Raw genomic sequence first — 13,709 nt, forward strand, 5'->3', positions numbered from 1 at the left:
ATTTCTTATGTTAATTCTAAGAGCAAGAAATTCAACACTAAATTGCAGGAACTCAGTAAGGCTCTTACGCTTGCTTATCGTACTTACAAACAATGCGATAGCCCCACTCACAAAGAAACGTACCTCATGGCAAAGCAAATTTATGATACCTTTCTTACCGAACAGGCCCAGATAAGCTATGACTATGGCAGGAATAGGTTTCATAGATGGGGGAATAAGTCCGGAAAACTTTTGGCTAATCTAGTCAGAGGGCCTCGGAACAAAACCTGGGTTGATTCTTTACACAGTTCTGGAATTGTTCTTTCTGATCCTACTGACATATGCTTTGCTTTCATGCATTTCTACAAGTCCTTATATACTGCTGGCACTGACAACATAATTGTTGGACAATCGTTTCTGGATGAAACCCAACTGCCGAAGCTTGTATCGGAGGAGAGGGACTTGTTGGACGCTCCTATAAACGATGATGAGGTTCGAGCCACCATTAAGTCCCTCCCTAATGGAAAAAGCCCTGGCCCTGACGGCTTCAGTGCCGAATTCTATAAGATGCTAGACGCTGATATCCTCCCTGTACTAACGCGACTATATAACCATATCCTTACGACGGGGGAAACTCCCCTCCGTTTTAACGAGGCGAAGCTCATTGTGCTTGCGAAACCTGGTAAGGGTCCTACCCAGGTAGGGTCATACCGCCCTGTCTCACTCCTCAATCAGGATTTTAAAATCCTGACTAAAATCATGGCTAATAGGCTGCAGACCTGCCTACCCCATCTCATTTCGCCTGCACAGATGGATTTTGTCAAGGGTAGACAGTCCACACGGGGAACAAGGGCGGCCTTAGCTGCGATATCTTACACTCACTTCAGTCAGGCCAAAAGTAACATTATCATAAATTTGGATGCAGAAAAGGCATTTGATAAGATTGCCTGGCCTCATTTGAATAGAGTACTTACCCACCAGGTTTTTGGCACATCGTTCTGTAACTTGGTGCAGACCATATATACCAACCCTGTGGCGCAGGTGTTGGTAAATAATGTGACATCTCCCTCCTTCACATTGGAAAGAGGCACCAGACAAGGGTGCCCTCTATCTCCCCTTCTTTTTAATTTAGTATTAGAACCCCTTATACGACATATCCTGTTACACAGAGACTATAGGGGCATTGCTGTTGGCACGCAAAAACTAAAAGGGGTGGCATTCGCTGTCAACCTCCTTTTTATGTCTGACCCTCACCGGGCTATTCCGCAGCTAATTGCCATGATTGATCGCTTTTCTTCTTTCGCAGGATTTTCTATTAATTATGGAAAGTCGGAGGCGTTGGCCATGTATGGACGGGCGAGACTGGAATGGGGGAACACTTTTCCCTTTAAATGGGCGACTACCCATATAACTTTTCTAGGTGTCGCACTCCCCTCTCATCCTTGCCATCTATATAGGCTCAATATTACCCCGGTCCTGTGCAGGATAAGAACCGAGCTTGATCTTTGGCAGTCCCTCCCTCTTAATTTGTTGGGACGATGCAATCTGTTTAAAATGGCCAGCTTCCCAAAACTTCTTTATATTTTACAGATGACCTCTTTATTATTGTCTAAGTCGGATCTATCTTCTCTGAATGCCTATATCTCCAAGTTCATCTGGGCTGGCAAGCGACCTCGGATTAGTATGAAAAAATTATCCCAAACGGTGCTTAGAGGTGGAGTCAACCTACCCAGTATTAAACAATACAATCTTGCATGCCTTCTTCGCATTGTTATGGATTGGCTTGGCGATAATAACTACTATACGGATTCTGTTCTAGATTCCCAGCTCTGCGCTCCCTTGTCCCTCAGTTACCTCCTCCATGCCAGACCCTCCAAATTGGCCTTGCATATAACTAATAACTTGTTATTTCCTATCATACAGGCGTGGAGAATGGCGAGGAAACCTCTTAGACTTCAATATTTCTATTCACTTTCACTACCCTTTGTCGGTAACCTGGAGTTTCAGGAGGGGGGAGGCATTACAGCCCTTCACTGCCTGGTGTTCCTATGGTATCCGCAACCTGCGCAACCTACTTAATACCTCTCGCCTCCCGCTGTCTTTCGCGGAGGCAAGGGATAAATATGGCTTGCCTCCTCACCATGAGTTTGCCTATTTCCAGGCAGTACACTATCTTAAAACTGTTTTGCCCAAATTGACAGGTATCGATTTTCTTAATTCCCTTGACACACTTCTCCAATCGGCCTCCTATTCTGTTTCGACCATATATACATGTATTCGTATTGAAATAGACCCAGACACGGACCTTCCAGAACTGTCCCAATGGCCCTCCCACATTTCAACAGTCACCCCTGACTCTCTCAGAGTTAACTGAAATCACTTTCAGTTAACTCTGAAACTTATTCCTGCAAGCTCATACCGAAAAATGGCCTACAAAATGCTCCATAGGGCATATGTTTCACCTAAACGCCGACTTTTAATGGGCATTTCGGAAGACGCTAAATGCACCAAATGCTTAACGGATAGGGCAGATCTCTTACACTGTTTCTGGGATTGCGCTTCGGTATCACAGTTTTGGCATGAGGTACATCAATATGGAACTACGACTTTAGGCATATCTTTCCATTGTCCTATCTCCTGTGCACTGTTTGGATGTTTAACTGACCAGCCGGACATCCCTAGGTCCAACAAAAAACTGCTTATGATATTATCAGCGGCTAGTAGGAAAGCAATTTTACAGCAGTGGATCCATAACATAGCCCCCACTCTTTCGATGGTGACTTCCAGATTATTTTTTCTATTTACCATGGACTGGCTGGAGGCCTCTATCCATAAGGAAAGGCTTACCCCTGCCCTATTCCAATGTTGGGATACCTATATTTTGACACTTCCCCTAAATACTAAACAGGCAATTAAAAAATGCTTCCAATCTACCTCATGGTATCTCCTTCACACTATAGACCATCCTAACGCCTTGGGTATCTAACTACTTTACCCCCTTCTTTCTTCTCTTGGTCCTCCCTCCGCTTCTTTCTATTTCTATCGTCTGCCGGGTTGATTGGGGGTCTGATCCCCTGATTTTGGAGATAGCTCTGTGGATGGATCGACGGCCAGTAACTCCTAGCTGGCATTGCATATAATTTTATTTTATTATATTTTAGTTACTGTGTTTATATCTGGAGATTTTGATATAATATGACTATGCTGGTGGAGAACCACTGTTTTATTTGTCCACTTTTTCTTTTTCTTTTTCTCTATTCTTACAATTTAACCACATTATAAATTCTCCACCATTACTTGTTACACATACGTTCTCTTTATTGGAATGTTTAAAGGTTTTATATGAGGAAAAGTTTGAAAATATGTTTTGATCTCTCCTTGATCTAACACGAGATTGAATGTCCTATGTCTTACTGTCTTTTGGCATGATGACCCTGTTATATAATGCTATTTTTATATTCTTTGTCTCAAAATGCTGGATTTCTATTTTGTACTGTGAGAGATCATAATAAAAAACAGTTTGAAAAAAAAAAAAATTATAGGCAGGGAGTGCTAGCGAGTGGTAACGGGGTGGCCACTCAGACGCAGGCATGCTGTGACAGCCTGCAACTGTGATTCCATGCGCAGTTAAAATGGCTCAGGTATGCTTCTTTCGACAGCCAGGCTGCGCAATTATATGGTAACTTAGAAGGTCACTGATGGGAAAATGAAAATTAAACCTTATGTGAAACTGTATGTAGCCATAGTGATTGCTGTTCCTTATAACCAATTCAGGGAAATGGCACTGATGATTGCATTTCAATGTACTGTATATATCTCTGATATTTTTTCTCCACGTATATAACAGTTACATAATAGGAGAAAGGTGCAATCAGGAAGATTGCTAGGTTCTTCAGGCAGTAAGGGAGACTGTTACTATTTCAGGGAGACTATCTGACAATCAAGGAGTGTTGGCAAGAATGCCGAAATGTTATTGATATTTATTCAACAAGACCCATTTATTGCAACGCATTTTTTTTCATTGACTATAATTTTACAGAGAATGTGTTCAATGCAACAAAAAAAAGATAGTAGGAGGTAAGATGTCTTCCTGGCATTCTACACAGTAAAAAAGCTATAATACAAGGAAAATGCTATACTTGCCTTCAGCTCATTGGTATCTGAAAGCCTAGATTTAAGTTCTGTGATGGATTCAAGAGCTGCATTTAACTCCTTCTGTAGTCTCTCCACCTTCTTCTGCAGACTCCTCACTGTCAGGTTGGCCTCATCTCTCTCCACTGCTAGAGCTGTGCGTACCTGTTTTTCTTCTTCTAGCTGGGCAATCTTTTTCCTCAAAAGATCCATGTGAAGTTCTTTGCTATCATACTTTTCCTTCTGGGCTTTTAACTATATAAGAATATAACAAAGCAAGGCATTATTACTTTACTTGATTCTAGTGGCTATTACACCTGTTCTCAGGCACCATAAGAGATCATATTAAATTGTTATTCTAATTGTTGGACTTCTGTGAGTAGAGCCACAAACAGGTACTCTGGGGGAGCTAGGCTGGGAGCACACCTGAGCGAAATGTCCGCCAATGTGCCGTCGCTCTGACAGAGCAGTCAAATAGGTAAGCTAACACCAACTGGCCGCCCAACATGTTGGTCCAGACATCTAAGCTGGGCGGGCATTTGAAATTGCCCACCCAGCTGTGACATCCCTGCAGCCAATGTATGGGAAGTCGGTGGGTCGCCTGTACATACAGCTAGAAATGCCTCTTATTATGTTTAAAATTAGGGTGTGCAGTCCAGACCCTCCCCTTTTCCTCTGTATTTGTGCTTATATTGTACACTTGAAGCATAGAGACTCCTTCTGCCTTGACTAGCACCCCTCCCACCTACCCTTAGGTGATTTTTATTAGTATAGGCCCTTCCATCGTTGTTTACATATTATATTGGAAACTATTATAGGTAAGACATGGATACATTTTTACAATGTGTCAGTATTAGGGATGTTGGGGACCCACCTGCTAAAGTTCACCTAGATGTGGCATGCATGTTTGGCCCAACATTTTCTAAGAACCTAATTTATACTCACTGTTAAATTGTACAATTTATTATAATTGTTTTGATTATCAATATTCTTAGTGCTTAGAGTGTGCATCTGCATTTTATTTATTCTGCAAGACATATTGGCATGACATCATTCACAAACATATCTGGCGTATACACTGTCAAAGTCGAAAAATATCGCAGTACACACATCACGTACAAACTACACAGAGATGGCCTCCGTGCGCGTACTTGTTCTGCCGTGCGTGCACCTATTCGCAATTTGCGTATGGTCGCTCCCGCGATCCTGCGCATTAGTGCGTGGTATGGGTATTTATGGTAGAGTTTGTGAACGCATGGAAAAGCCATCAAAACACATTACATATTTAATCCAAATAGTGCACATTTTACACATAGTCTCCCTGCACCACACCAGCAAGTTACAACAGTTTAAATGGTATCAGAACAAAGGGATTCACCTTTACAGGATAGGAGGGGACAGAACAAGGTTATAAGGTGGTGTTTGGTATCCAGCTACAGGGTATTTTAAGGGCAATATTCCGGTGTTGGTTTGCAGAAGATCGCACGTTCCAGCGAATAGTTATGCGCAGGAGCAGAATATAGATATAAACTGTATTTACTGTACATTTGGTATGCGGCGGGAACCCAGAGGAGACCACCCACAAGTGCATCTGGAACAGACATCGCCCACCTATTCAAACCAACCTATGACCTCTCCTGTACTGTAAATGACCATCCCTGTGTCCAATGGACAAAGAGATTACAGTATCCATTGTGTTAAGTTTTGGAAGATTGTATAAATGAGCCAGCTACATGCCTGGTCAGACACAGACTCAAAAGGTCATCTACCCAGATGACTGAGGACCAGACTGGGAAGCGTGGCGAAAACCAAACACGTATGTACCATTGACTGTAGCCATTATTCTGTTGTATTATATTGCTTTTTTATTGTAACCCCCTTTCAGTAATAATATGTTGTGGTGTCGGAACCCGGCAATTTAAATACAAACTGGTGTCGTGTTTTCCTTTCCCTGCTAAGGTTATAAGTGTATTACTATCACATGTATAGCTGTTAAGGGTTCACAGTGTATCTTTGGGTGTGTACGCACTGAGTGTACTTTGTACAGCCAGCGCAGCGTCTGTACGCAAAGTACGTACATGGTACGGGGCTCAGTACGCTAATGGTGTAATAAGTACGTAGGTTGAGGATTAAGTATAGCGGCCGCAGCGGCTCCATTTAAAGTGTATGAAACGTCTTTTTAGAGTGTTGCTTTTAGCCCTGTATGTAAATCAGCATTTACAATTGGGGGCGTCGTCCGGTTTCCACATGCTCACAGCCTAACAGGTCATAGCAGACTTAATCTATCAGCAAAGGGCGGACAAGTTATCCTACGTAACCTTTTCTTGGTCGATGGATACGCTGAAAACCCTACTTGTGTGCTGATTAGATGGCGTCTGCTCTGTCTAGTCTGCAGAGGTGCTGGTAGAACCCGTAAAACACACAGGAAAAAAGCTATTTAAAAATCTGTGAATTTTGTTTGGCACCAAAAATGTACACAAAAGGGCACCGATACTTTGCATACCCTCTCACATTGTTGCAAAACAAAGTTAAAATAAGTCATATTGTGTTTGATTCAGATTGGATTGTTTATCTGTTAAGTAGATTTAAAAGTACATTTAAAAGTTGCTGCATAGCCTTGATATAGTTTTTTTTTTAAACTCAGGCCTAAAATAACTTCTGGTGCTTGTATGATTTGGGATTTCTGTGTGACAAAGGAAGCCGCATGGTCTGTCCTCCATTTTGGACTAACCACATGGCCTGTCCACCATCTTGTGTAAACCTCATGGATGTGGAAGGGGGAGGAGCAGTGGCCATTTTGGGAAGGTCATTTTCTAGATAGCTGATTTTCAGTCTGCTCAGATCAATCAGTTTCCTTTGTCACATCAAGCACCATTTATGAGTTACCAATGCATTTATTTAACCCGTGCCATAGTCAATTACAAATAGTTTCAATTGGGCCTAGTGAGAGTAAATGGTGAGATAAATGCTTGGCTTGGTGTAAGAAATTGCACACAGATAGAAAAAGGAAAGAAAGGGTTTTGGTTTTGTTTTTTTTTTCTTTTTCCTTCCAAGACTTGTAGAATCTGCTTACTAGGGAGGATAGCCATTGAAATGCAAATGAACCTGTGTAACTGTTTTTTTTAGCAGTAAAAAGCAAATAGCTTTGATATACAAATAAGAGGTAAGGTGTCACACAGAAGGCTAGTGAATGATACATATATATAATATTATAATTATGTGTATATTTATATCAGTGTATGTTCTGCAAGATAGCTATCCAATCTGAATCATATCATTTAAATTATAGATTATTGCATTCATTTAGATCTGTGTGAAATCGGATACATTTGTTGCTATATAGTTAAAACTAAAATAACAGTATTTTAAGGAAGTAAGTGTAAAGACACAAACGCAGGTCTGCATAAAAGTTTATACAGTTGTGTCTAGTGAGCAATAGTAATTAGTATTGTTCACATTTATAGAGCTGTGGGATTTGTTTTATTGCGGACGCACGGTTTTGTACACGTGTCTCGGACAAAATACAGGACTGCGCACGCAGCGTAAAAGACACGCACGGTCGCGTGTTTATGCAAAGTGCGTAAGAGTTCGGGCACTAAGTACAAATTGCACAATAGTGTCGTTTAGTTAAAAGGTGGGAAGGTAGCCATGCTACAATAGCACAAAACTACCCAGTTTCTAAAGCAGATTAGTATAAAACTTTTGTTTAAACTGCATTGCCTCTGGGGGTAAAGCTGCCAATCAGAACGAGTGAAAATTTTCTTGACAGAAAAACAAAGTGTATTTGAGTGAGCGAAAGCGGAGTGAGTGGATTTGAACCCCGGAGTGGAGGCTTGGTGGCGTGAGGCGGCTGACTCACGTTAGTATAGGATTTGGAATACGTAAGTCGTGAGGAGACTTACACAGGAGCATGGTAGGGAATTGTGAATTGTGAACTTTGTGACCCATATAGTTTTTTGCTACGCTCCGGCTGAGGTTTCGCAGCTTGTGATTCGATTCCAGTGGTCGTACGGCAGATAGGTAACAAGTACCTATACGCTGTGCGATTGGACCGCGCGTTTGTGGGTGCGATATATAGCGCAACTTGATACCCCTTTTACAGGCTTTTGCGTAGAATCGCGGTATCATTAGCGCTGTGTAGAGCATACGCAAGCGTGATTTGTGTATAAAAAGTGCATAGGGAGTTTTCGCTGGTCTCTCTCAGGAAAATCTACGACAGATACTTTACTGGAAAGGGTAAGTTATTCCTAAAAACTTCCAGTAAATATAGGTCTATAGGGGCCCTAAGTTGGGTACATCGCCTTCGCTATTGACAGTGTATGGTAGTACCGGCCAACGTGGGCGAGAGTGGGTGTAAGCGCTCGGAGAACTTTCACCATCGCCTTATATTGAGTATTTTGGTGTTTGTGGGAAAAGGCCCACAATTATGGGAGCCAGTTGCTCAACTAAGGGACGTTTGGTAGCCAGGGTTCAGGTTGAAGAGCCGTGGCCCAAGGGGTCAGCGAGGTTTATTATGTGTGGGAAATATGGTCCACACGCTGAAGTTTATTGTGACGAATGGGTATGTATGACTGACAAAGATAGGGTACCATTCCCTAAGGTGGGCAGCTTTGAACCAGAGGTACTGCAGAATGTAAGCAGTAAAATATGTCTTCTTAAATCCAGAAAACAAAGGATTAGACATAACGATTGTTTAAAATTATGGCAACAAGAGGGGGAAATGCAAAGGGAACAAACCCGCAAAGCAGGTTCCAAACCTAGCAGGAATGAGGACACAAACACACCATTATCGACACAGGTCGAGAGGGAAGAGATGGCTACAGTCAATGGCATATCTATGAATGATAGTATAATGCAAGAGGAATGTATTAACCCTAATTTTTGCAAGATACAGTATATCCTGTTTTGAAGTCTTTTCAAGGTTATAGGTCACAGGAAGATGAAGGACCCAGCCAAATTGCAGCTCTCATTCAGGCAGTTGCCTTGCAGGAAACTCAGGTGGGGCCTGTCCATCCAGTTAGAGCAGTAACGGTACTCCCCACTGAAAGAACTGGTGAGGTCACAGCTACCGGTAAGTGTGAGACGGGTCATTGCACAGAGACAACAACACCTTACAGCAAACAGATTAGAAACGGAATGGTAGGATTACATCCTGTCTTGGAAATAGTAACTCCCAATGGGGGAACTGATAGTCAGGGAGTAATCCTCACCAGGAATAATGCAATGTATTGCCCGTGGTCCAGAGCTGAGCTGCGGTCAATCATTTCAGAATTCCCCGATCCCTGGAAGTATTTAGCCAGATGTCAGAAGTTTATCAGAGATCTGGGTAATGCTTATGAACCAGCTAATAAAGATTGGCGGATACTTTTAAAAGCGTGCCTACCCCCTAATATTGACACCCAAAAATGTATCACTGATTGTAGATTAGAGTCGGATAGTCCTATGACTGATGGAAACAATCAGGAGAATGTGGAACAAATTAACAGGCAACTAGAGTTGTATTTCCCCACTACTGTTAAGTGGAGAAGAATTTTCTCCATAAAACAGAGGGAAAATGAAATGGCATCTGAATATTTTCATCGGGCCCTGCAAATAATGGATAGATACATTGGGGTATCAGATACAGGGAACGATGCGAATTACAGGGAGGTGGCTGTCTCTGTGCTAATGGATGGACTCAATAAGACAGTAAGGGACAGGGTACAAACATCTTTGCCTAATTGGAGAGGGGTCACAGTAGCTTGTCTTAGAGAGTGCGCAATTGAACATCATAAGAATATTGCTAGGCGCAGAAAACAACAAGAGGAGAAGCTGATGACAATAAGTATACAGGCTCTTGCAACAAAGCCTCATCAACCTAAACCCCAAAACCCGAGTAGTAAGAAAAGACAGAGAATATGCTACATTTGTAAAAAGGAAGGACATTTTGCCAGAGATTGTAGGAGTAGTAGAACACATAGTCAATATAGACCCCTAGACAGAGAAAACAAGCCACATTATTAAAACACATAGACGGGATCAAGGGACATATAGTAAGGAATCACGAGCCATATAGAAAACACAGATTCGGTTAATGGGAAGAACGGAATAAATGCAACTTTACCCTTTTGACAAAACTAACTATGGTTAAGATGAGGCCTCTAAACTTTTGCTTATTTCTCTAGCAGAAATGGCCCCTGATTAACTTAACAGGAGTTTTGTTAGAGATGATATACATACAATGTGCTCCCGCTCAGGAAGTACAAAGTATGTTGGATACCCACCTGAGACTAATGTTGCATTTCACTGTTCTAGATGCATGTCCATCACAGGTAGAGGAAATTATCTCACAGATACCGGGTTCCCTATGAACTTAGGATGGACAGGACACTGGATTGATGGCTGGGATAGTCCCAGTAGATATATGACACAGAAATTTTTTAGGGGTATAGACAGTAGAGAATCACTTCCCCATAGTGCCCAATCTAGTTGTCAAATTTTATAAAAATCCTCGTTGCCTCTATAAACTTACCTGTTACTAACCTCTATGTGATTTTTCTTCAAAGTTTCCTCCTCATCTCTTACGTTCACCGACAGGAGGGTACAACACATGGACCCGATCACAGTTCAAACGCCACATGCTTACTCGGTCCTTCAGAGCTCTGCCCAAATCCAGTATATCTCACCAGCATAAGGACATAAGGACACCAGTAATGCAGTGTGCCTGGTCATGCACAAAGGGTGGAGAATGAGAATACTGGTGAAAAGAGACTGTGCACAGACACCGATATGCATGATGGTGTGACAGCCTGTTGGTAAATGCCAAACCTGACATTTTCTTTTTCTTTTTTTTTCCCTCTCTCTCTCTCCTCTCATCCAGAGACGGTTTACTTCAAACAACTGATAACACACGATAGTAAATTAAAATGCAAAATGTGTGTTCCCTACAGGAAAAGGCAGACTGGAGGACAAAGGGGTATGGCCAGGAGTCCTCAGGACTGTGGACAGGTGGACACGGTAAGCCAGTAGCCTCCAGAGCATATCTTCCAAGTCTAGCTGAGGTGGCACACGGTCTGACTCACCTAGGCAAAGAGGGTATGTGCAGGCTGATGAGAGCCTACTGGTGTGCGCCAGGATACTCTTCTCATGCAGGTAAGAGAGCAATGACATGTTTTACTTGCTTGAGGAAGAATATTGGAAAGACAATACCAACAGAGCCATCCCATATCCCTCCTACAGACGGACCTTTTCAGGTAATACAAATCGAGTTCATACAGTTACCACCCTGTAGGAATTTGAAATATGTGTTAGTTTGTATTGATGTATTTTCCAACTGGGTAGAAGCGTTCCCTGCTGCCACAAATACTGCTACGTTCACTGCAAAGAAAATAGTGCAGGAATTTGTGTGTAGATATGGTATCCCTAGAATGATTGAAAGTGACAGGGGTACCCATTTTACAGGTGAAGTCTTTCAGGTCCTGTGCAAACTGATAGGAAGCTGAGCAAACGAATGGCTGAAACTGGATTGTTGTGGCCAGAAGCTTTGCCACTAGTGTTGTACAGCATCAGAACCACTCCCAGGTCTCCACTTAACTTATCACCATTTGAAATTCTTTTTGGTCGACAACCTCATGTAATGATAGACCCCCAGGATGATTTGAAATGTAATAATGAAGTGACTGTGAAATATTTGGTTGGGATGAGCCAGCAGCTGAAAAATCAACAAAGAAATGTAAAGCTGGTGATTCCTGACCTACCGAACAGTAATTGTCATGACATTGAGCCTGGGGATTATGTGATGATTCGAAATGTCTTACGCTCAGGTTGCCTCATAGACAGGTGGGAAGGACCATATCAAGTCTTGTTAACCAGCATGACAGCATTGAAGGTCGCCAAAAGAGAGACTTGGGTCCACTCGTCCCACTGCAAGAAGGTCACTGGCCCGGAGAGAACTCGTGACAAAGTAGTTTGGTAACTGTGAGTTCAAAGTGAACTGTGGGTTAAAAGAGCAAGGCAAAGAGACACTAGAGTGTTTGTTCCGGGATAGTTTGTCACAACTGAGGGCCTGAGCTGACGGGAGGCAGCCTCAGTTGTAGGGGCTGAGATGTAACGGAACCTGGGAGGTTGTATCAGACCCCTAGACATGTAAGTAACATGTAGAATAACTGCCCGAAGGCGTGACCACGACAACCAGGATAAAAGTCAATGATGTTTATTATGACAAACTCCGTAACACAGCAGCAGTAAAAGGAAACATAAAAGTCAACAGAGGATAAATACAATTCCTGGGTACTACAGGGTGGCAAGGGCCACAGGCACTGGTAGTGTGAGACAGTTCTTATAATCTTCTAGTTGGAAAGTCCTTACCAGGCCTGACTGTAGCAATGGAGAGAACCCAGGATCGTACCAGCTGATGTTCCAGGAAAGGCTGGGCTGCTGAAGGTAAAACGGCTGCTGTGGATACTGGCTGGAACCAGACTGTTGTTGGTACGGAGTGGATACTGGCTGGAACCAGTTAAATAATAAACGAACTTGAGAACGATGAAATAATAATGAAGTTTGGAGTTTGAGAGCGGTGAAATAATAATACCTGTGGAGAGTGGTAAACTGCAGAAAAGGACACCGGCCCTTTAAAAGAAGCTGTACACTGCTGGAAGCTGGGCTGGAAGCAGGTGATTGTTTGAGAACGGTGAAATAATAATACCGGTGGAGAGTGGTAAACTGCAGAAAGGACACCGGCCCTTTAAGAGAAGCTGTACACTGCTGGAAGCTGGGCTGGAAGCAGGTGATTGTTGTAGCTGGAAACAGGTGAGTCCAGAATGGATCGGAGAGTCAGGCTACACCGCAGATGGAATGCTGGTGCGGGTCTCTATAGCAGAAGTCTGGAGACAGGAGCTGGAACCTGGAAGACAACCACAGGAGAGAGACAAACTGGAACTAGGTTAGACAACCAAAGCACTGACGCCTTCCTTGCTCAGGCACAGCATACTTATACCTGCAGCAAGGAAGGGGTTGGCTAGGCAATTATGCAAATCAACAATACAGACAGCAGATTGGTGGAAATAATCAGATGACAAAATCCAAGATGGCTGCGCCCATGCAGACACTTGGAGGGAAGTTTGGTTTGTAATCCATGTGAGAATTGAAACAGTAATGGCGACGCCGGCCACAGGAGACGGAGACGCCAGACTGACAAGCGCACATTTAACCACACGGGCACAGCGGAGGCCGCGGCTGATGAAATCACCACTCTGACATTCTGCATGTGGAAACTCAGGAACAACGGGATCCGGTCCTGGAACGCTGAGCCAGCCTTAGGAGGCATCTGAAGGGTAAGTAATGGCGTCCAGATACCCGGATCGTGACAGCACCCCCCCCCCTTTAGGAGTGGCCCCAGGACACTTCTTAGGCTTTAAAGGAAACTTTGCGTGGAAATTTCGGACCAAGGCAGGAGCATGGACGTCTGAGGCATTGGTCCAAGAGCGTTCTTCAGGACCATAGCCCTTCCAGTCAATGAGGTATTGTAACTGACCGTAACGGAAACGTGAGTCCAAAATCTTGGCCACCTCGTACTCGACTCCCCGTTGAGTCTGAACTTTGGGAGCTGGAGGAAGTGCGGA

General features: G+C 43.2%; 1 protein-coding gene across 2 annotated transcripts in view; it reads right to left on the minus strand.

Moving 5' to 3' along the window:
• The window catches only part of CCDC170 (coiled-coil domain containing 170), a 242,599-nt gene that overhangs the window by 49,149 nt on the left and 179,741 nt on the right, over window positions 1–13,709 (minus strand). For both annotated transcript variants that reach the window (XM_063917874.1, XM_063917873.1), the window contains one exon: window positions 4,123–4,365. In XM_063917874.1, coding sequence (XP_063773944.1) covers window positions 4,123–4,365 — 243 coding nt within the window. The remainder of the gene's footprint in view (window positions 1–4,122; window positions 4,366–13,709) is intronic.

The sequence above is a fragment of the Pseudophryne corroboree genome, chromosome 4 (genome assembly GCF_028390025.1).
Source record: "Pseudophryne corroboree isolate aPseCor3 chromosome 4, aPseCor3.hap2, whole genome shotgun sequence".
NCBI classification, from domain to species: domain Eukaryota; kingdom Metazoa; phylum Chordata; class Amphibia; order Anura; family Myobatrachidae; genus Pseudophryne; species Pseudophryne corroboree.